Genomic DNA, 23,144 nt, shown 5'->3' on the forward strand with positions numbered 1-23,144 from the left:
TAGTCTTGTATATCCAATTGAACTAAGAAGCACATTCCTCACTTCTATTATTTTTTGTTTTATAGTCCTGTCTAATCTTTGTCTGAAGAATGAGCTTCAGGAATGGTTTCAGTTCTGGGTTAACAGTGTGTCCAGGGGCCATAATTTCAGGGGTTTCTCCAGTCTCTGTCAGACCGTTAAGTCGGGTCTTTTTATGTGAATTTGAGTTCTGTTCTGCATTTTTCTCCTGCTCAGTCCAGCACTCTCTGTTGTGTTCCCTGTCAGGGCAGTCATTGGTGGTAGCCAGGTACCATCTAGTTCTTCTGGTTTCAGGGTGGTGGAGTCTCTGGTGCGTATGGTCCTTTAGTCCTTTGGGCTAATATTTTCCTTGTGTTTGGTTTTCTTCGTTCTTCTTTGCTTCATGTGGGATGGGACCAATTGGTGTATCTTACATGGCCACTCGCAAACTTTTAAGTCCCCAGACATGCTCACCAAAGTGGAATGTAAACCATTTATTTTCTTAATAAACTTTGTTATGCCAGTTGACCTAGATGTCCCCACTGGAACTATGGTCCCCAGGCTGTTCACTGATTCTTAATAAACAACTCAGACTAATCTCTTCCTTCAAAGTTACCCCCACAAAAATTTGATGAAAATTAATTTTTATTGATAGATTTTTTTTGTTGTTTGTTTGTTGGAGTCTTAAAATATTTAAATGAACTCGCATGAAATTTAATTTGGGATAAGGCATGAATCTAAGTTACTCTTTTTTACTTCTAATTTTTTTTTCATTAAATGTTCATTTTTCTGTTTTCCTAGCTTTATTTAACCCCCTTACATCATATGGAGCCCTGGTGGCACGGTGGTTAAGAACTACAGCAAGCTGTGGCTGCTAACCAAAAGGTTGGCAGTTCGAATCCACCAGCTGTTCCTTGGAAACCCTGTGGGGCAGTTCTGTTCTGTCATATAGGTTGCTATGAGTCAGAATGAACTCGATGACAATGGGTTTGTCTTTTTTTTAACATCACATTGTATCAAGCTTTTATTTATGATTCTAAACCATGCCTTGGATTTCTCTTTACCTTTATTTCAAATTACATAATATCACTGGTCAAGACATTACATAAATAAACCCTGATTTAAGAATATTTCTTTATTGTATTCATTATTTTCACCTTGGGTTATACTAGAGTATAACTTATGTATAGATATGATTACTTTTCTTATTCTTAGGTTTCTTTCAGCCTATAATCGTTCAATTGAAGAGGTTCATCTAAGTAGAAAACGCTGGTGGTGTAGTGGATAAGTGCTATAGCTGCTAACCAAAAGGCCGGCAGTTTGAATCTACCAGGTGCACCTTGGAAACTCTGTGGGGTAGTTCTACCCTGTCCTGTAAGGTTGCCATGAGTCAGAATCGACTCAATAGCAACAGGATTGGTTTTTCTTTCTTTCTTTTTTTTTTTAATCTCTAATTAAATGAGAAATATTTTTAGCATTAGCCCAGATTTATGTGTAGAATTTTTTCTTATAAGCAGTAGAATACAAAGTGCTACAGATTGTTCTCATCCTTTCAAAATGGCTTTTTTAAATTTCACTTAGAAAATCTACTTTTGGTAAATCATATAGCAGCTATGTGTAGTACTTTATTGTGAAAAAGAATCATGGTTTTATAAATCATTTATTCCATACTGGTATCTTCTGGCTCATTCCGTGATTGTGTGTATGTGTTTGTGTGTATGTGTGTGCGTGCTTTGGTTTGTTCATTCATTTTGTGTTTTTTGCTTTCCCTTTTTGTGCTTTTGTTACTTAGCATAATTATTTCTGGGAAGGATCTCTCAAGTTGCTTAATCTAAAACTGTCATTTTAAAATTGAGAAACTAAATACGAGGTACCCGGCTTTCTTGGTCAAGATCACACAGATTGCAGAGTAGGGTCTGTGATCCAGGTTTTCTGTCTCCCAGTCCTGTGCTCCTTCCAGTATACCACATTTCCCCATATTCTTCATTCTTGAAGTATAAGGTATAGGTGTCAGCTTTCAGTACGCAAAAATTAGATAAAAATAACTGTCCTATTGCTAATGGATTGAATGTATGCTTTTGATACAGTATTTTGATTTAAATATATGCTGAAACTTGGGTAGCAATTTTATTTTTAAATATATGCTTTATATAATAGGTCTGGACAAAATTGAATTTCTGCAAAGCCATGAAAATCAGGAAATTTACCAAAAGGCTTTTGATCTGATTGAACATTATTTTGGTGTAGAAGAAGAAGACTCTAGCATTGTACCTCAGGTGGATGAAAACCAACAACAGTTTGTATTTCAGCAGCAGGAAGCACCTATGGAAGGGTTTCAGCTTTAACTATTTGGAGCTACAGAGTAATAGTTAAAAACGATAACTTCAGATATCTCTTCTTTGTTGCCAGTGTCAGTAGGAATGTTGGATGTTTTTACACAGAACAGAAAAGAAGGCAGTTGATGCACTTTTAAAAAAAGCAAAATGAAACAAAATTTCCATTCAGATGCAACTTTTCCAGTATAACTTTTTTTGGTATGTATGTTTATTTATGTCTTTTGTTTTGGAGTTTTGTATCTGACTTGTGAATAATTAAATACATTATATATTTAGTAACTTAGCTTGAAAAGGAGAACTTTGGTAAAGTATTACATAATGGTTCTGAATTTTTTCAAGCATTCTTGGAAGCTGCACATTAGCAGTACAGCTGTTGATAATTGCATTTTGGCAGTATGTCTGACATGCCCAGTCTCTACTAAATCTACCTCCAGCTTGAAGCAAAAATAATAATAATAGCAAAGCTTCAGAAGCATGAAATAGCATAAAAGTTCAATTAGAATGTGAAAATATTTATTACCTTAAATTATAAATCACTGTGCTATAGATTATACTTTGCAAAAAAAAGAAAACCTGTGAAATTTATTTATAAAACAGAAGAAATATTGTACTGATAATCAGATATCTATTAAAATGTGGCAATTGTGAAGAGAGAAGCTGTTCTTCATGGTGAACACATTAAAAGGTTATAAAACATTTAAATATTTGTTTTTAACTTAATAAATGCTGTTATATTAGTATATTTTGTATTTTGACCAAATATACTCTCATTTTTGAAATAGTTTTTTTATTATTTTTTCACTCTTCATTTTAAAGAGCATCATGACAGAGATGCAGTCATGAATCTAAAGTAGTGCTGCATAGCAAAAATAATACTGTAATTCTTTCTCTGAGTTTTTTCAGACTAGTAATTGAAAAATTTCACTTTCTGTGTAGTGATGAACTTAGGTATTTCAATGACAAATTATTTTGAAGAAATCACCTTGTTATTTATCAAATTTTATTAAATGCATTTAATGTTTGGACACGAAATAATATTAATGAACGTGGCTAAGAATTCTTTAATTTTGTTGACATCTGTATTAGAATTTTTTCTGCTGCTTGTTACAAAACAGCGTATTGAATTACGTTTGTATCAGATTGATCAGTATAATGTGTGTTGTTTCATGTTTTAACAGCAAAACCTCTTCAAACTATGAAACTTAAAAAGTTACAATAGAAAACATTATATTTATTTATTTATTTAGATATATATGTGTGTCTGTGTAGTATTCTCACAATACAATGCTCAATACAGTTTTCTAAGCAGGTATAGTATTATTGAACTCAAATCTTAATTTAAAGTTATTAATGCAGGCTATTTACATCTCCAATTATATACCTAGAATACTTATTTCAAAATATAGTTTACAGCTGTTCATGGTGGAAACTAAAGCAGTTTTGATATGATTCATAGTCTGTTCTGTAAAGAAAGATTTCATCTATGAAAGCATTTATAATGTTTCTACTGGAAATCAGAGGCATGTTACAAGTGGAAAATGAATATAGTATGACACTTTGTAAATTATATATCATGAAACTAAGCTTTTGGCAAGACACTTAAAACCTACAGCTATCAGGTACAGGTTTAAGTGGTGTCCATAATGCTGACTGCATCTGCCAAACATTTTTTATATTCTTAAGTAGAGGATTGTATCTGTGCCCTTTTTATTGTAGTGGAAGTATGATGTTTAGTGTAAACACTTTCTCTTTTACATTATGTACACTCTAAAGAACAGGGTAATTATATTAAAAATTACCACATTGATGGTGAATTTATCAGATAAACACTTTGTGGTACAGATGGTTCTAAGTGTCAGGTAACAGGGTATTCCACTCTTTCTAATTAATTTAATTTTGATAATGTAGCATAATTCAAAAACTAACCAGCTGTGCCTGCTTTTATTTTGAGGACCCTGTAGTCACTGTTAAGAGTCCTGGTGATGCAGTAGTTAAGTGTTCAGCTGCTAGCTGAAAGGTTGGTGGTTTGAACCCACCAGCTGCTCGGTGCTCCAGGAGAGAAAGATGTGGTAGCCTGCTTCTGTTAATATCACAACCCTGCAAACCCTATGGGACATTTCTCCTCTGTCCTATAGGGTCCTTATGAGTCGGAATTGACTCGATGGGAATGGAATGGGTAGTCACTGTAACAAATCTCTAAGCCAAATCTGTTAAACAAAATAGCTGTTATAGGAGGAAAAAATACATACGTATGTGTACACACAGAATGTCTTTGAAGGGAGGATTTTTTAATTTTTGCTGGTAAAACAAACTTTATCTCTTAATACAGAATATTATTCTTTAAGCATTGAAATACAAAATTATATTTGATTTCTTGGGTCTCTTGGGCAATTAATTTGATTAGAGTTGAATACAAAAGGCACTATCTAGTAGTTGGGACCAGCTCTTGACTTGGTGATGAGTTTATTGGATCAAGACTAGCAAATACGTTGTTCTTAAAAATTTTTTTAAATACGGCTACTCTTTTCAACGGTACCATTTAAAATGCTCCCAAAATGTATTTTTATTAATTTTTACTGACCTTGTAAAAAAGTTTTTTTTAACTTGCTTTTCTAAGGTTTATTTAAATCATAAACTATGCTCAAAAGAAAAAAGTATTATAAAGGGGCATGCATGGAACAATAATGCAAAAATCAGAAAAAATACTTGAAAGAGTCCTTTCTGTTCATTTGATTAAAGTGTTTTATTTTGTCTGGATTTAAATTTTTACAAGTTAATCTATGCAATTGTGCTTGCTTTTTTTTTTTTAGTATGTGCTCAACTCACTGATCTGGTGTTTTTACCTAAATTTTATTTTGAAAGGTTGTTCCTAGACCTTATTTTTTCATGCCATTTGTTCACTTACTAGAAGCACCAGAAAAATAAAGCAAAACAAATAAAAATCACATTAATAATGAAATCTGCTGGCACAGAAGTAACTTCATAACTTTAATACCCATGTGCAGTTTAAGGTTGATTTGTTGGATAAAGGACTAAAATAAGCATTACCTTTCCCTTCTTATTTTTTTCTTTCTTAAAATAGAGCATTATGGAAAAAGTAAAACAGTCTTGAATTTTTGTTGTTAAGTTCGGCAATCTGCTAGCTGCTTAATTGTGAAGTTGTGAAATCAAATAATTGTTAACCTTTGCTCAGTTGATAGTATAACTGTTTCATGTAATCTGACATTCTAAGAATCAGTATGATAGGGCTCGAAAGAGATGGTGCATCTTTAAAACCTCACTGGGGAGTGGAATGAAGGGAGGGTATTCTTGCCTAACTGAATAAACTAACATTTGAGCAGTATGCAATATTATGAAATGTTACAGCATTATATTAAAATACTATTTTACAATTGCATTTATATAAATGTGTCTTATTTGTTCTCACTTATAATTGTATATGCCTAACAGGCAGCAAAAATAGATGCCTTCACTGACTAAAATTCTGTCTACTTTCCAAAACCACTAAGATTTTTGTTTGTAGCATATCTGATAAAGCAGTATGTTGCTTTTATTTTAGAACTTATATACTCTCTTGTAATGGGGAACATGTCTAATTTATGTTTGTATCTCATGTCTTGGCAATTAGTGGACATTCACATGTTTTAATTGAGATGACATTTTCTCTTTTTGTTACTTCAATGCAATGCATTTAAGTAGTTTTTAAACCTAATCAGTTTAAAGGAGAAAATGTCTGGTTTAACTTTCTCAGTGAACTCTGCAACATAAGGCTACACAGCTAGTCCCGTAATCAAGGCTAGGCTTCCCTAGCTTAATTCGTGTGTTTTATTTCCACTACAATGTTGTCTGCTTTGACAGACTTCATTACCTTCAGCATCTGAAGCTATGTTAGAGTAGTGGAAATAATCGGATCAGTTATGGTTTGATACTTTGCTGTGAGTACAGGTAGTCCACGATTTTATTAGCAAATGAATTCCTGAAAATATATGGAAATACGATGTGTAGGTCAAATAATAAATGTGCAGTGGGATTCCCTCCCCAGAAATCCCTAAGTACACTCTTTAAGTACACTCTTTAAGACATTTTTGGAAAATGTATTTGCTTAACTTTATGTATGTTCTCTAATTGTCTTTTCCTTCATATTTGAACAGTTGACTAGTATCAGGGTTCTCCAGAGAAACAGATCAGTAGGTTTTATTTGTTTGTTTGTTTGTTTGTTTGTTTTAGGAATTGGTTGACATGACCATGGGCTCTGGCAAGTTTGATATTTGTAGGACAGGGCAGCAGGCTAGAAACCTGGGTAAGATTTCTTTATCACCATCTTGAAGCATAATTATTTCTTCCTTAGAAAGCCTCAATTTTTGCTCTTAAAGCCTTCAACTGATTAGAAGCCCATCCACATTATTGAGGGTATTTTCCTATACATGAAAACCTTGATGGCATAGTGGTTAAGAGCTACGGGCTGCTAACCAAAAACTATGGGGCAGTTCTACTCTGTCCTATAGGGTCGCTATGAGTTGGAATCAACTCGACGGCAGTGGGGTTTTTTTTTTTTTCCCCTTAAAGTCAACTGATGGTAAATGTTAATTACACCTACAAAATACCTTCACAACAGTATCTAGACTAGTGTTTGACCAAACAATTGGGCACCATAGCCTAGCCAAGTTGGTAGAGAAGATTAACTATCACAACTTATTGAGTTCAGTGAGCACAGGATGCTTCACTTTTAGCACATCTAATGATTTTTAGGTTTGTCTCAGTAGTTTGTTTTAGGAGACATAGTTGTGATCATTACTAATAGTACTTTAACATTTCAATTTTCTACTCCATTATAAAATGAAATAAAGTTCTCAAAATAATTGCACTGGCAAGCACTGCTGTACAGCACTGTCAGAACTCAGATGTTGATTGGAGGCAGCCCCACCAAGTAAAGAGCTTGAAATGCACAGGTTAATGCACAAACATTTGAAACTGGGAACAATAGGCAATTTAGGAAGTCTAATGTGTAATGCTCAAAGGGACCTGTATTTGAAAATTGAATGTTTCAAACTCGTGAATAACTTTATTTTTGAAGGAGTTCTCTTATTTCCTTTCAGTTATGGTTAACATATTTTTTTAAACTATTACGTATACTAGAAGAATCCTGATCAAAACGGGAAATGTGGAACAGAATTTAAAATTCCATGAAATCCAGGTGCTCTGGAGCCACAGATGGTGGATGAACCCTGAAAACTGTTGCCCTGAGATAATCTTTTAAACGTTAAACCCCTGAAGTTTTCTTAAAACCAAACAATAATTTAGCTTAATTAGTAAAGGATGTCTGTCTTGAATATTATGCTTTTTTAAGATCTATCTATATGGGATCAAAATGACAACAGCAGCTCTAAAGATCAGGTAGGAAATTTAGGGGGCAGTGAGTTTAAGTTAATGGGGGAGGAACAGCTAAGAAAAGGAAAGTAAGAATGGTTGCACAAGTTGAATATAATCAATGTCACTGAATTGTACCTGTATAAACAAATTGGCATATGTTCTGTGTATATTCTCAACAAAAAAATTAGATAAATTTTTTTTTTAAGTATGTGTAATTCACAGTACACTGGAAATTGTATCCTACTTACATTTATGATTTTAAAAATCACAAACAATGTTATGGATTGAAATGTGGTCCCAGAAAAGATAAGTTGAAGTCCTAAGCTTTGCATAGGTGAATGTGACCTTGTTTGAGAAAACAGAGTTTTTCTTTGCAGATGTTATCAGTTAAGGAAGTCATACTAGAGTTGGATGGCTTCTAATCCTAATCCCTTCTGAGTGGTCTTATAAAACAGAAGAACAGACACAGAAATAGGGTTACACACAGGAGAAGACAGCATGTGAGAATCCATCTACAAGTCAAGGGATGCCTAGAAACGACTGGGGTAACAGAAGCTGAAAAAGACAGGGATCTTTCCCTAGAGCCAACATACGAAGTGCATAGCCCTGATGACACGCTGAATTCAGACTTTTAGCCTTCAGAACTGTGAGAAACTACATTTCAGTGCCCTAAAGCCACCACTTGGTGGTATTTTGTTATGGCAGCCCTAAGAAACTAAGGTAAATGCTAAATTAAAATTGTGTGAGGGTATATTTCATTTTAAAAGTTGTTTTAAGGCTTTACTTAAATTTGAAGACCAATGATTTATACTATTTTTTTCCTTTCTCTAGTGTTTATCTTTTTTTAATTCCTTTTAAAATTACTGTTTTAGTATATTATCATTTTAGTAATAGATTTTTGAATTAATAGTTCTTAATTTGTAAGACTTTTCACCTAGCTGGGAGCCATGGAAAAAATGACAAGAGGGACAACCCAATTACCAATATAGTAGAACTTTGTTTGGAAATTAGTTTTGCATTGAAAGAGCTCTTAGTGATTTAGCTCAACCTCATTTTAATAATAAGTGTAAAGTACTCATTTTAGCACAGAGTGAATAATGACCAAAACCTGGACCAAATGTCCAGATAAATTGTGACATTCATACAGTGAAATACGATACAGCGGTGAAAATGTGTGAACTACTGCTACATACAATTTGTAGATAAATTTAACAAACATAATATTGAGCAAAACAATTCACATACACAAGTGCATATTGTGTGATTCCATTTATATAAAGTTCAAAAACAGGCAAACTTAGTTTATGATGATAAAAGTCAGAATAGTGGTTACCTTTGGGGGGTAATGACTAAGGATAGAAAGGAAGCATCTGAGGTCCTGTTGCTATTCTACAACTTGACCTGGACAGTAGCTACACAGGTGTATTCACTTTGTCAAAATCTATCACAGTGTATATATAGACTGTGTGCTTTTCTGAATTACGTTTCATAGTTTAATAAAATGTTTACTTAAAAAAAAAACTCACCAAAATAAAACCATAGCAGATATGTTAAATATTTTGCTTATCTTTTATTGTTGCTGATAATGGTAATGATATTCAAGTGAACACGGTCACTCAGAACATTATTTAGCCTTAGCCTGTGCAGCCAATGCAGCTTCTTCATGCCACTTAGCTTTCTTTGCCAAGTTCCAACTTGTTAAGGACTCATGTCGTTCTGCAGCCTGCAAAAAAAAAAAAGCAAAGCATTGTGACTCTGGAAAGAATCTGTATTTTAGATAGGAGAGACTTTGTGGAAAAGGAAGAAGAAAAATAAAACATCTGTCACAGATAATATCGAAAGAAAATGGTATGTAAAAAAATTAAGTTGCTTGACTTAACAGTGAACAGGACAGCTACATTGGAAATTCACCGCCAGCCCCTCTTAACACATGGGCATGCTTGCTGGGTACTGCAACTTCTAATACATAAAATATAACAAAAATACACCTACTCCTCACTTATCAACTATCTCGATACCCGACATTTGCCATTAACGACCTTAGAAAAAGCTACTATTCGACTATTTTGTGCACAAACAAGGCGGTGGGCACATAGGAAAAGGCTGCAGAGTGTCCCCTCCCTCAAACAAGGTCTCTGGGAAGCTGGGCCGCGCTGCCCTGCACCCTCTGCTCCCCCCTGCTGCTGGGGGTACTGTGTCCAGTTGGTGCGAGGGGCCAGCCTCCTCTGTGGATGCCCAGGCAGCGTGAGCCAGTGAGTGCTTCTGGGTTCTCAGCTCCCATGTGGCCTGAGGCCCTGTAGCTCAAAATTGCTGTGGGGTGGGAAGGGAGGAAAGAAAGAGGCATCGGAGAGAGTGTTTGGAAGAAATGCATGTGTGTTTAATGACACCCCAAAGTGAGCCAAAGTAGACCTGAAGCCTCTGCCTCGGTGGGCCAGGTGCATGGCCAGGCTCCCAGCTCCCTTGAAGGACTCCCCAAGTCTCTGTGACTTGCCAGGCCCAGCAAGCAGAGCAGGCTACCGGATCAAGAATGCAGGGCTTGCAGGGGTAAGAGTAATCCCTTAGAGGTGGCTCCAGGACAGAAGTTCTGACCTAGCACAGGACAAAGGTGAAGTGGTTAAGCTGTGGGCCCTCTAGTCACATAGCCTGCTTTTTATCCTGCTTTGTGTTTATTTTAGCTGTTATTATTTCTATGATCATATTTTCTAAATAAAAAAACAGTTTTTCATAAGGCTTATTTTTGCATAATGACCTGGTCTTTGGAACCTAACCATGTCGATAAGTGAGAAGTGGGTGTATTTTAAAATACTAAATTAAATTCAAAATTAAGAAAAGGAAATCCCAGAAATTAAAGGAACTCAAAGGCATGAACTGGCAGGGAATGGGAGAGACTGAAGCAGGGTGGTCCTGTCGGGGCATTAGGAAAAATATATAGGCCTTAACAGTTGTAGGCTGGGAGTTTAGTTCCTGCTCAAAATGGAGCATTCAGGATTCAAATCTTGCGTATGAAACTCAACGTCCTTAGAAAAATTCAAAAATGGTTGCAGCAGTACATCGACAGAGAACTGCCAAAAATTCAAGCCAAATTCAGAAGAGGACTTGGAACAAGGGGTGTCATTGCTGATGTCAGATGGATCTTGGCTGAAAGCAGAGAATACCAGGAAGACGTTTACCTGTGTTTTATTGACTACGCAAAGGCATTCGACTGTTCGTATCATAACAAATTACGGATAATGTTGCAAAGTTCCTGCAACTGAAGAGGACTTAAAGCCCTTACTGATGAAGATCAAAGACTACAACCCTCGGTAGGGATTACACCTCAATGTAAAGAAAACAAAAACCCTCACAACTGGACCAATAAGCAGCATTATGATAAATAGAGAAAATATTGAAGTTGTCAAGGATTTCATTTTACTTAGATCCACAATCAATGCCCATGGAAATAGTCAAGAAACCAATGCATTGCATTGGACAAATCCGTTGCAAAGACCTCTTGAAAGTGTTAAAAAGCAACAATGTCACTTTGAGGTCTAAGGTGCATCTGAACCACCCATAGTATTTTCAGTCTCCTCATATGCATGTGAAAGTGGGACAATGAATACGAAGACAGAAGAATTGATTCATTTGAATTATGGTGCTGACGAAGAGTATTGAGTATACCATGGACTGCCAGAAGAAGGAACAAATGTGTCTTAGAAGAAGTACAACCAGAATACTCCTTAGAAACAAGGATGGTGAGGCTTAGTCTCACTTACTTTGGACATGTTATCAGGAGGAACCAGTCCCTGGAGGAGGACATCACCCTTGGTAAAGTAGAGGGTCAGCAAAAAAGAGGAAGACCTTCAACAAGATAGATTGACACAGTGGCTGCAACAGTGGGCTCAAACATAGCAACAATTGTAAGGATGGTGCAAGACTGGACAGTGTTTCGTTTTGTTGTACACAGGGCTGCTGTAGTTGGAACTGACTTGATGGCACAAACAACAATAACAGCCCTTAGAAAGCTGGAGGAATCAGGAAAAGGCGTTCCTATGAAATGACTAAAACTCATCTCGCCAGCCTAGGGAATTGGCGAGTAAACTAGCCATTTATCTGGGGGAAAGTCCCCTGTTCAGAGAACAGATATTAAGCATGCATAATTAAGAAGTCAGAATTCTGGCTAGAAAATAGATCTGAAGAAATCATCCAAATGCAGCATGGAGATAATGATACCCCCCCCCAAAAAAAAAAATTAGAAAAGAGATGTTAAGAGACATGGAGATTAGAAGTTGCAATATACAGTCACAGTAGGAACAGCGAATAGAAGAGGGGAAGTGGCAATATTTGAAGTCAGGACAGCTTAGAAGGAGAAATTAATGATGAGAGCAGAAATCTGAGAATTCCTGGAATGAAGTCTTTGAGAAGGCAAGATGGGATGAATTGGAGCAAGGATATTTTTAATAACCAGAAAGGCAGAATACATGAGTTGTGTGTGGTGAGAATGCTAACTTCTCTTTTGACTGCTTCATTCTTCAGTGAGGTAGGATGAAAGGTCATCCACCGATAGAACTGTGGAGGTCTTAAGTCTGAGGAAAGAGAAGGCCTGAAATTGTCTAAGAGGACTGGGCTTCTTTTACTGTGTTTAAAAAGATCCGTACTGTATTTTTTTGCAAATTACGTGCCCACGTAAATAACACACCCCAACATATAATGTGCATAGCTGGCCTGGGAAAATAATGCATGAAGAATTTGTGCAGTTTGCAAAAAATTTTTTATAACACACACTTCATTTGCATAAAATACAATATTCTATATTCTGTGAACTTTGTCTCTTTGTCTCTTTTGTCTCTTTTTCTTTGGTGTTACTGTGGAGCTCCTTCTAAGTTAAGGAAATTAACTCTTGATCTGTGATATAATTTGCATCAGTCCCAGTTTACCATTTGCGTTTTGCTTTATTTATTATATCTATTGCCATGCAGAATTTTTTAAATTTTTACAAAATTTAATTAACAGTCTTTTCTTGAGGCGTAGTGGTTAAGAGCTACAGCTGCTAACCAAAGTGTCAGCAGTTCAAATCCACCAGGCACTCCCTGGAAACTCTATGGGGCAGTTCTACTCTGTCCTGTAGGGTCTCTATGAGTTGGAATCGACTTGACGGCAATGAGTTTGGTTTTTGTTTTTTCTTGTATAGCTTCTGCATTTTGTACATATTTAGAAATGTCTTCCCAACTCTAAGATTATAAAAAAGAATTTCCACATATTTTCCGCTGGTTCTTTTATGATTTCACATTTAATGCCTAAATTGTTAATCCAAATGCAATTTATTTTGAAGTAAAAAGTATGGTTGTGATGTCCTAGCATCACTTATTAACTAATGTAATTTTTCTCCACTCATGCACAAAGTCACTATTTCATATATTTTATATTTTTAGTATTTTCTTATATATCTTGTATATTTTTCTATTTGAATTTTAGAGTCAGTTTTTCTGTCTAAAACAAATCTCATTGCTATTTTTATTGCAATCCTGTCAATTTTATAGATTTAAAGAAGACTGCCATCTTTAAGATGTTGAGTCTTTCGATCCAACATCATGGAATTTCTTGGGTTGTCTTTTCTCGTGGACATTGATAGCATTTAATCATACAGATTTTGCACAATTTTAAAAGTTTATTCTTAAGTATTTTATGTTTTTTGTTGCTGCATTTTTAAGTGGGGCCTTTACTTCTGTTCTCTTTTCTAACTGGCTGTCGAATAAGCAGCAGAGTGAATTTCTAAAAATCTTATTAGTCTCATGCTTAAAATTCTCCATTGGGTTCCTAATGTGCTTAAAATAAAACCCAAACTCTTTGCAATGACTCTGAACCCTCCCTGTCTCATACCATCTTCTCTTTGCTCATCTAGCTCCATCCCTGCTAGCTCTTTTCTATTTCTTAACATAGCAAACTGCAGTGCAATGGATCGCTTTTATATGGCTTTTCCCGACATGGTCTTTTAACTCCCACCAAATGGACGGATGGGACTGTACAAATGAGGTACTTGTGGCCCACCAAGGGGACTCAACAACTTGCTAATAATGCGAATAAGGCGCATGGCACCCTTGTAGGTGTGGGACCATGCAAAAGAAGTATATGGAACTCTAGTGAAGGATTGGTTAGTTTTGCCACTCCACGAGGCTTAAAGTGAGCCATCCCAGAGGCAGACAGAAGAGATCACACTATCACCAAGAAAAAAGAGCTAGGCGTCGAACATATCCTTTGGACACAGGATCCCTGCACTGAGATTTCGTAGTCCCAGGAGACAGAGAGCTGTAACCCTGGAGACAGAAGCAGCAGCAGGGTAATGACAGCAGCAGAGGCAGCAGAACCAGGAGACTGGGAACAGACACAGTGGTGGGCTTCCCAGCCCATGGAGTGAGAAAGCAGAGCACCTTTGAGGAGGAGGCTTGCTGGCAGAGTGTCTCCGGGTACTTGGTGGAGTTAGACTTGCTGACCTATGGAGATAGAGAGCTGGGTGCCTTTGGGCCAAGGCTTAGTGGTGGAGTGGGGTGACTCTGGGTGCTTACTGGTAGAGCTAAAGATCTTTGTAACACTTGCCTGAGCAGCGCAAAGGCCGGGCAAGCTGGAGGTGCAGAGGGGCTGAGGGCCAGGGAGAGGCCATCCTGTGGGCACAGCTGAGAAGAAGCTATCCTGATCGACGGACTGTATTCTCAGTCATTTCTGATCTTGGATTGTAACCTGTTACTTCCCTAATGAACCCCATAATCATAAGTATGGTCTGTGGGATCTATGTGACCTTTACAATGAATTATCAAACCCAGCAGAGGAGTACAGAGAGCTGTGGGAGGGATGGTTGGTGACAGAATTGGTAAAAAAGTTAGAAAGAAGAGGTATGTCTGACCTCCACCTCATAGAAATCAGGGCTGTTGATCTTGACTCCCCTTCAGCCTTGTGAAGGTAGAGGAGGACAGATGCCCTGCTATGCCATTTTTGCACAAACTCTTTGTCATTTCTGGGCTTTGTATATTCTGTTCCTTCCTTCCCCTGCTCTTGCCATGGCTGGCTTATGCTCTGAGAGGGCTTCCTTGACCACCCCATCCAATATGGCTTCTCCCAGGTGGTGGTGTTGTTAGGTGCCTGTCAAGTTGGTTCCAACTCATAGTAACCCTATGTACCACAGAAGGAAATCCTGCCCGGTCCTGTGCCATCCTCACAATCATTGCTATGATTGAGCCCACTGTTGCAGCCACTGTATCAATCCATCTGATTGAGGGTCTTGGTCTTTTTTGCTGACCCTCTACTTTACCAAGCATGATGTCCTTCTCCAGGGACTGATCCCTCCTGATAACATGTCCAAAGTAAGTGAGATGAAGTCTCGCCATCCTCACCTGTAAGGGGCACTCTGGCTGTACTTCTTCCAAGTTAGTTCTTCGGGCAGTCCAGGTATACTCAATAGTCTTTGCCAACACCATAATTCAGAAGCATCAATTCTTCTTTGGTTTTCCTCATTCATTGTCCACCTTTCACGTGAATATGAGGCAAATGAAAATACCATGGTTTCGTTCAGGTGCACCTTAGTTCTCAAGGTGACATCTTTGCTTTTCAACACTTTAAAGAGATCTTTTGAAGCACATTTGCCCAATGCAATGCATTGTTTGATTTCTTGACTCCTGCTTCCATGGACCCAAGTAAAATGAAATCCTTGACAACTTCAATATTTTCTTCATTTATCATGACGTAGCTTATTGGTCCAGTTGTAAGGATTTTTGGTCTCTTCATAATGAGGTGTAATCCATACTGAAGGCTATGGTCCTTGATCTTCATCAGTAAGGTCTTTAAGTCCTCTTCACTTGCAGCAAGCAAGATTGTGTCATCTGCATAACGTAGGTTGTTAATGAGTCTTCCTCTAATCCTGATGCCCCTTTCTTCTTCATACAGTCCAACTTCTCCAATTATTTGTTCGGCATACAGAATGAATAAGTATGGTGAAAGGATACAACCGTGACACACATCTTTCCTTTCTTTAAACCATGCAGTATCCCCTTGTCCTGTGCAAACTAGGGCCTCCTGATCTATGTACAGGTTCCTCATGAGCACAATTAAGTGTTGTGGAATTCCCATCCTTTGCAATGTTATCCATAATTTGTTATGATCCACACAGTTGAATGCCTTTCATTAGTCAATAAAACACAAGTAAACATCTCCCACCTACTCACCATTTTATCATTCTGTTCATTTCCTCTATTGCATGTATAACTCCCAATTATATTTTAAATTTATTACTTGTTTACTCTCCATTTTTTCCTACTAGTAAATAAACTCCAACCTGTCTTTTCTGCCCACTGTATCCTAGCAACAAGCATATAGTGCCTGGCATGCTCAAAAATATTTTCATTGTATTAGTGATTGAAAATCAATGTGTCTGCTATCACAATTTTGGAGAGGAGGAAATGGTATTACAACCAGCACCATACACAGAACTTAAGTCTCAGTTGCTATTTTAGTAAAAGCTGTTCGTGTTATCTCCACACAAAAAGATAGAGGGCCTCTGTGATCATTTCCAGGTTTTGCATTTCCAACTATTTCATGATTTTCTGCAATAGCCTAAGTTCATGATTTAAGAAGTTATCTAGTCTAGGTAGCTTTCACACAACAAAGATTTTAACCAAGTTATTTAAACTGTCCTGTTTTTGTTGTTTCTCCTATAAGTGGGAACAAGCTTGTGTCCCTCCTGGCCATCTATTTAATTTGTTGACTCAAATTTCCATGAACAAATTTGTTACCAAGTATGATAGACAGACATGGGTGATTCCAGGTCCCAAAGACTAAATTGTTCTTACATTGGCTGAACAGCAATAATCCTCAAATTGAGAACAAAGCCCATAATACTTCTTAAATTCATAACTCTATATTTTAAGAGGTACTCACCCTTTTGGCTGATGCAATCACTGCAAAGCAGGCAATAATTGTGAGCCCAATCATTATGTAGCAAGCTTTCACCCGAGCTTTGTTTCTTGCAGCATCTATCATTTCTGGCCTAAACCAAGATGTGTATTTTATTAATTATATTAAAGTAATATGGTCTTCTGACAGGCATGATAGATAATTATTTGTCATGCAAACATTCCAAAAACTTCCCTGAATGCCAGGGATGGATTACCCAAGAAACAAGGTATGCACGGGCTGATTTGTGCTTACTAATCTGTAGTGCACACTTTCACCTGTTTTTCACCACATCAAAGACACGGTGAAACCCATGTGAAATTGTGCACTACAGATTAGTAAGTAAACACAATTTAGACCGTGCACACCTTGCTTACTGTAAGCTGATGCATACTTTGTTTACTGGTTAATCTGCCCCCGCTGAATGCAAACTACAGATGTGAAAGATTTCTAAATGCTAGCCCATTATTTTAACAATTTCAGTTAACAGGCAGTTATGGAATCTTTTTATTTTTTATTTTACTTTAGGTGAAGGTTTACAGAACAAACCAGTTTCTCATTGAACAGTACGCATACTGTTATATGACACTGGTTAACAACAGTAATGGAATTTTAACTGTGGCCAGTTGAATCAATTCTGACTTATGGCAACCCCACGTGTGTCAGAGTAGAACTGTCTCCGTAGGGCTTTCAGTGGCTGATTTTTTGGAAGTAGATTGCCAGACCTTTCTTCCAACCTTTTGGTTAACAGCAGAGATCAGTTAACTGTTTCCACCACCTTAGCCACTATGAAGCCATAGTGTAGTATATTTAGTTTCTAATTACTCAAAATATCACCACTAGTGATTGTGGTCTGACTTTCCAACCTTTTTTTAACTGACCATAAAGGTTCCGGCATATGTATATCTGTGACTTTTATTCCTTAAAAAAAAAAAAAAAACTGTTGCTGTTGAGTTGATTCCATCTTACGGTGACCCCATGTGTTACATAGTAGAACTGCTCCAAAGAGTTTTCTTGGCTGTAATCTTTATGGAAAGCGGATATTCAGGCCTTTCTTCTGTGGCACTGCCAGGTGCATTCAAACCGCCCACCTTTAGGTTAGTAGCCGAGTGCCACCCAGAACTTGCAGTGTTCCTTTAGCCCCTATATTATTAAGTAGGCTTTGTTTTCAGTTTTGAATAGTTTTTTTTTAAACTCATATTCATCACTTCGTGTTTCTAATGGCTCTCTCCCTCCCATCCTGTTCCAAGTAAAGATGCTATTATATATTTTGTAAGAATGACTGTTAGAAAAAGGGTATTTCCTTCATGGATTTCACATGAAGTCTTCAAAAGAAGTGTTAAAAATCAAAACTATTTGTCATGAAAAAGACACAAAAACACCCACTCTTTCTGTTATTATTCTGAAATTTGATATGCTTATTCAAGTCTGTCAATTTGTCCTGTGGAGGCTTGCGTGTTGCCATGAGGCCGGAAGCTATGCCCCTGACATTTCAAATACCATCAGGGTCACCCGTGGTGGACAGGTTTCAGCTGAGCTTCCAGACTAAGACAGACCAGGAAGAAGGACCTGGCAGTCTACTTCTGAAAAAAAATTAGCCAGTGCTAACCTTATGAATGGAAACCCTGGTGGCGTAGTGGTTAAGTGGTACGGCTGCTAACCAAAAGGTCGGCAGTTCAAATCCGCCAGGTGCTCCTTGGAAACTCTGTGGGGCAGTTCTACTCTGTCCTACAGGGTCGCTATGAGTCGGAATCGACTCGACGGCCCTGGGTTTTTTTTTTTTTTAACCTTATGAATAGCAGTGGAATTGACTCAACGGCACCTAACAACAAAGTTTGAGTATTGGGTGGTCTTATTTATTAATAAAGTGATATGCACATCCAAGACTTTAGGAATATGACTTACAAAGTAGTATTACTTACAAAATAGTATCAGGAAGGACCAGTCCCTGGAGAAGGACATCATGCTTGGTAAATTGGGGGGTCAGCGAAAAAAAGCAAGACCCTCAATGAGATGGATTGACACAGTGACTGCAATAATGGGCTCAAGCATAACAACAGTTATAAGGATGTGGAAGACCAGACAGTGTTTCATTTGTTGTACATAAGGTCAATATGAGTCGGAACCAACTCCAGGGCACCTAACAACAGCATTACAAAAATTATCATACCTGTGGGGCTTTTATACTGAAATAAACTTTAACAACTTGCAACAATATGAAATGTCAGTTTATAAATATACATAATTAAAGTACTTGGTTTTTGAGAATGTGTTCAGCAGCATTCTTTCTTATCTAATGTCTAGTTGAGAGTAATTACATAAAAAAATACTCGACAGATACGTTGTAAGATCTCTTAAAAATTTAAAACTGGCACAGAAAACCAGTATCTAGCCTGTTTTCCTTAGATTTTAAGCAGAATGATTTAAGTTTTAAGATGTTAGTTGAAAACAGGTTCAATTAGTGAATATGAAGACATTATTAGATTATATTAGTTATTGACTTTGGTTCTAAATGGAACCTAAAAGAGCTGATCTTTTTATCCATCCATCTGGGGTTGATCTGTTATACCAAATTAGTTTAGCACCAAAAAAAAAAAAAAAAAAAACCTCAAGAAAAATTACAATTATTATTAAACGTCATTAGTGTGTGGTAGAAAAATTACAGGTCACTTATTAATTATATGGAAACCCTGGTGGCACAGTGGTTGAGAACTCCAAAAGGCTGGCAGTTCAAATTCACCAGGGGCTCCTTGGAAACTGTATGGGGCAGTTCTACACTGTCCTATAGGGTCACTATGAGTAGGAATCAACTTAATGGCTATGGGTTTGGGTTTTGGTATTAATTATATGCCCATTAAGAACATAAAAAGTGAAAGCTGTTTACACTGTAAGTCTAACACTTAGGTGGGTGGGAAGATCCCTCCTAAATTGCAATTCTTAAAAAAAAAAAAAAAAAAAGATTACAGAAAATTATAAAATGAAAAATATTTAAATACTTTTATGTTTTCAACCCTAAACCACAATGCTTTTTATAGGCATGTTTTCATGGTTAAATCCTCATAACTGTTGACTACGATCCTAGGAAAATTAAATTATTTCTGTAAAATATATCTTTCTCTCACACACAGCTATATTAACGCAATACTGGGCATGGTGTATCTCGATAAGCATTCGTTTACAATAATGCTGGTTCTTGTACATTCTTGATCACTCTGTTATAGCACTAGAAGCCAAAATCCAAAAAAACTGAGGGTGGTGTTTTATGTTGCATTTTGTATAGGCCCTCTTCTTTATCTTGCATTTAAAGTATTAAGTCCTCAGGTATCAATTAAAATTTGATAGCCAGAGCTTGTAATAATGAAGGTTTTTCTGAGGCTAATTTCTGCTTTGGGCTAAGAAGTTAGCCCAATTTATTCATAATTTCCAAAAATTGGATGCAAACAAGATGTTCTTCAATAGGCGAATGCAGAAAGGAACATGTATATACATGGTTTAACTCTATGGAGTCTGTAGATGTTAAGGAAAGCAAATAAAATATTTTATAATTTTCAAAAATGTCTCTGTAGTTGAATAAATGCCAAAAGCAGATTTTAAATTACACGTTATATGCCATTCTTTATTAACTAACCTGATCCAAGAAAACAATAAAAATGTTTAAGAATTTATTACTAAGTGAACATTTTCTACCACATGTTCCTGGCCATTTATTTCAGATGCTTTTGGTAACTGCTAAGCTAATAACCAATAAAACTGTAGACAATATGTGCAAAATAAAATGTAGGTACAGTTTCCATGATCCTTTTTAAGCAGTCATCGATTACACTGTGCAAACGTAATACACAGAACATCTGAAAATGTTGTTTGACCTGATTTTAGTCTCCCTATTTTTTTTTTAAGGAACCCTAATGGCACAGTGGTTAAAATCGCTTGGCTGCTAACCAAAAGGTCATTTCGAACCCACCAGCTGCTGGCGGGAGAAAGATGTGGCAGTCTGCTTCCATAAAGATTCACAACCTTGGAAACCCTATGGGGCAGTTCTACTCTGTCCTATAGCGTCGCTATGAGTTGGCAGGAAACCCTGGTGGTGTAGTGGTTAAGTGCTATGGCTACAAACCAAGAGGTTGGCAGTTCAAATCTACCAGGTGCTCCTTGGAAACTCTATGGGGCAGTTCTACTCTTTCCTATAGGGTCGCTATGAATCAGAAGCGACTCGATGGCAGTGGGTTTGGGTTTTTAGTTTTATGAGTTGGAATAGACTGGATGGCAGTGGGTTTGGGTTTATTTTTTTAAGCTCAGTTTAAAAACAGTAATAGTTGCTAAGAAGTTTTTTAGGCTTGGAATAAACTGAAATTCTAGGATTTTTTTTTTTTTTTTTTAATGGTTTACTTGCCAGGAGGTGAAGTTGTTAGCTTGAGTTTATCATTTAAGGAACTACTGTCTTGGTGGGTTTAGGATGGTGAAAAGGCCAGCGACGCTGAAGAGCCCGCGGGTCCCAGCTGGAGTAAACCCCGTGGAGAGACAGCTGCAGAACCTCGTCCGCCTGGAGTCTCCCACCCGCAGAGGGGAGACTGCCTGGATGCGGCTTCTTCCAGGAGAGCCGCTAGGTGCCCCAGGAGCGATAGCCCTCACGTGGAGCAGGGAGTTGCCCTGGCGTAGAGCCTCTCTCCTTGTCTGCCGCCCCTACACCCACCCGGGTGCCTTGGGTTTGGCCTAAGTGTCTCACCGCGTCGCCACTCAGAGCTCGCTGGGGACCGGCATCTGGGCAATGATGGAAGCGTCCAGTGAACTTCTGAGTTTCCACCCAACTTCAACAATCTCCTTCCAAGCTCAGCTGCCCACTATGCAGTCAGTGACTTGGAACAAGAATATTTAGCCGCACTAGGATAGGATAGGGGGTCGTAGGTAAATTCCTTATTAAGGTGGGGCGTGTTAGGGAAGAACTGGGAGCACTGCAGCCACCTTCGTTCCTGGGTGAGCTGCAGTCGGCGGTGGATGTACCCCTCACCCTTCGCCGCCCTGACCCGACTCTTCCCGGCGCGCTTACGGGACCCGAAGAGGGATCTCCTCCATCGATCTGAAACGCCCGGTCCACAACAGGATTTTCTTGTCGAATTGCGAAAGTCTGTGTTCGGCGGAAGCCCTGCGAACCTTCCCTGCTGAGAAACGGACCGACAGACCGACGGCATAGCGTTATCAGCGCGCGCTCAGGTCTGGGCCCCCCGCCCGGACCTCAAGCCTTTCACCCGCCCTGCTGCGCCTCCCTCCTTCCCAGGCCATTCCGGCTGGACGAGGCGCCCCTCCGTATTCGTGGGCCACCCTGAGTCGTGCTCACCGGGACCTTCGGGTCCAGAGTCGCTTGGGGCCCCGCTGCTGGAGTAGCGGGGGAGGCCCCCGGGCGGCAGAGCTGCGAACAGACGCCGCGCGGCATTTGGAGGCTCTCCCGGGAAGCAGCGGACGCTGAGCCCCAGGCGGAGGCACCGGAGGCTCCCGACTGCCGCGAGCATGCTGCACCCTTTTCCGGCGCCGGCTCTGGTCCACAGAGCCCTAGAGCCGCCTGCGCCCCTCCCGGTCCCAGGCTCCAGACCCCGGTCTCCGCCCCCGCGGTGCTCCCAGGGGAGCCCAGAAAGAGCAGCAGGAGGCTCTGGCACGTACATCCTTGGCTCCCCGGCCCCTGCCCGGGGACCCTGACTGGGGCGTCAAAGCCCTACGGATTGATTTCCTCTGCCTCCGCTTGAAAACTCCAGGTATCAGACACCCACCTCCTGAGACGGATCGCAGCTTGTGTTTTAAAATCAAGTCTTTGTGTTAAGTAGATTTGCATTTCCATTAGGCTTTGATCTTACTGTTTGGTGCCCAGGAGAATAAACCTAAACCCTCTCCTTTAGGAAGATCCAACAGTCTTTTAAGTTCATGACACTGAACTTAATGTTTATCAACACTCAAATGTTTATCAGATAAGTCTGAGGACATTCAACAAACTTGGAGTGTTCCCAGAGATTGTTTGAAACGAGCTCCTAACCCCACAGCTCCCCACCCTACACTTTTTTCTTGGCAAAACAACCTCAGCTCCTACAACTGTTTTTCTCACTTCCGCATTTTTCTTTCCAAGTTGCTGTTGTGAATTTGATCCCGCATAGTTAGTTCTTTGAAAGAGCACAATGCTAGAAGCAGACATGCTTTACTAATTAGGTAAACTATTGTTTGGCTGAAAGAAGACCTCAGGGGATATTTTGGTTTAAGGCTTAAAGATTATCTCAGGGCAATAGTTTTTTGGGGGGGAGGTTCATCTAGCCTCGGCTCCAGTAAGTCTGGATTCTTTGAGAATTTGAAATTCTGGTCTACAGTTTCCCCCTTTTGATCAGGATTCCTCTACAGAGTCTTTGATTAAAGTGTTCAGTTATGGTAACCAGACATAACCTAGTTCTAGTCTCATGGCAAAGGAGGAAGTTGTTCATGGAGGCAATTAGCCACACATTTCATTTTTTCCTCCTATTTCTTACTCTTTTTCCTCTGTTGCTTCAGGTG

The 23,144-nt window shown here is 38.5% G+C and overlaps 2 protein-coding genes across 6 annotated transcripts in view; one reads left to right on the forward strand and one right to left on the reverse strand.

Annotated features, from left to right (window-relative positions):
• KPNA5 (karyopherin subunit alpha 5) overlaps window positions 1–9,268 on the forward strand; it is a 49,228-nt gene extending 39,960 nt beyond the window's left edge. For 2 of the 5 annotated variants that reach the window (XM_064290162.1, XM_064290199.1), the window contains one exon: window positions 2,155–9,268. In XM_064290162.1, the coding sequence (XP_064146232.1) occupies window positions 2,155–2,342 (188 nt within the window). In that variant the 3' untranslated portion in view covers window positions 2,343–9,268. The other 3 variants (XM_064290185.1, XM_064290196.1, XM_064290174.1) reach the window with 3 other exon arrangements.
• Window positions 9,068–22,138, reverse strand: FAM162B (family with sequence similarity 162 member B). Its single transcript, XM_003404265.4, has 4 exons — window positions 21,952–22,138; window positions 21,664–21,772; window positions 16,605–16,713; window positions 9,068–9,426 (listed from the first exon to the last, which is right to left on the reverse strand). The coding sequence occupies exons 1-4, from the start codon at window positions 22,121–22,123 to the stop codon at window positions 9,328–9,330; spliced, it is 489 nt and encodes a 162-aa protein (XP_003404313.2). The 5' UTR covers window positions 22,124–22,138; the 3' UTR covers window positions 9,068–9,327.
• Between the last annotated feature and the right edge of the window lie 1,006 nt (window positions 22,139–23,144).

Source organism: Loxodonta africana, chromosome 1 (genome assembly GCF_030014295.1).
Source record: "Loxodonta africana isolate mLoxAfr1 chromosome 1, mLoxAfr1.hap2, whole genome shotgun sequence".
In the NCBI taxonomy this organism is placed as follows: Eukaryota; Metazoa; Chordata; class Mammalia; order Proboscidea; family Elephantidae; genus Loxodonta; species Loxodonta africana.

What these genes read in the sequence shown, in the direction of transcription:
- FAM162B (XM_003404265.4), bottom strand. Translation starts at nt 22,123, where the DNA reads ATGCTCGCGGCAGTCGGGAGCCTCCGGTGCCTCCGCCTGGGGCTCAGC. An exon ending in GAGATCCCTCTTCGGGTCCC is followed by an intron (nt 16,714 to 21,663) that starts GTAAGCGCGCCG and finishes ATCTTGGTTTAG; the next exon opens with GCCAGAAATGATAGATGCTG. An exon ending in TGATTGCATCAGCCAAAAGG is followed by an intron (nt 9,427 to 16,604) that starts GTGAGTACCTCT and finishes TTTTTTTTGCAG; the next exon opens with GCTGCAGAACGACATGAGTC.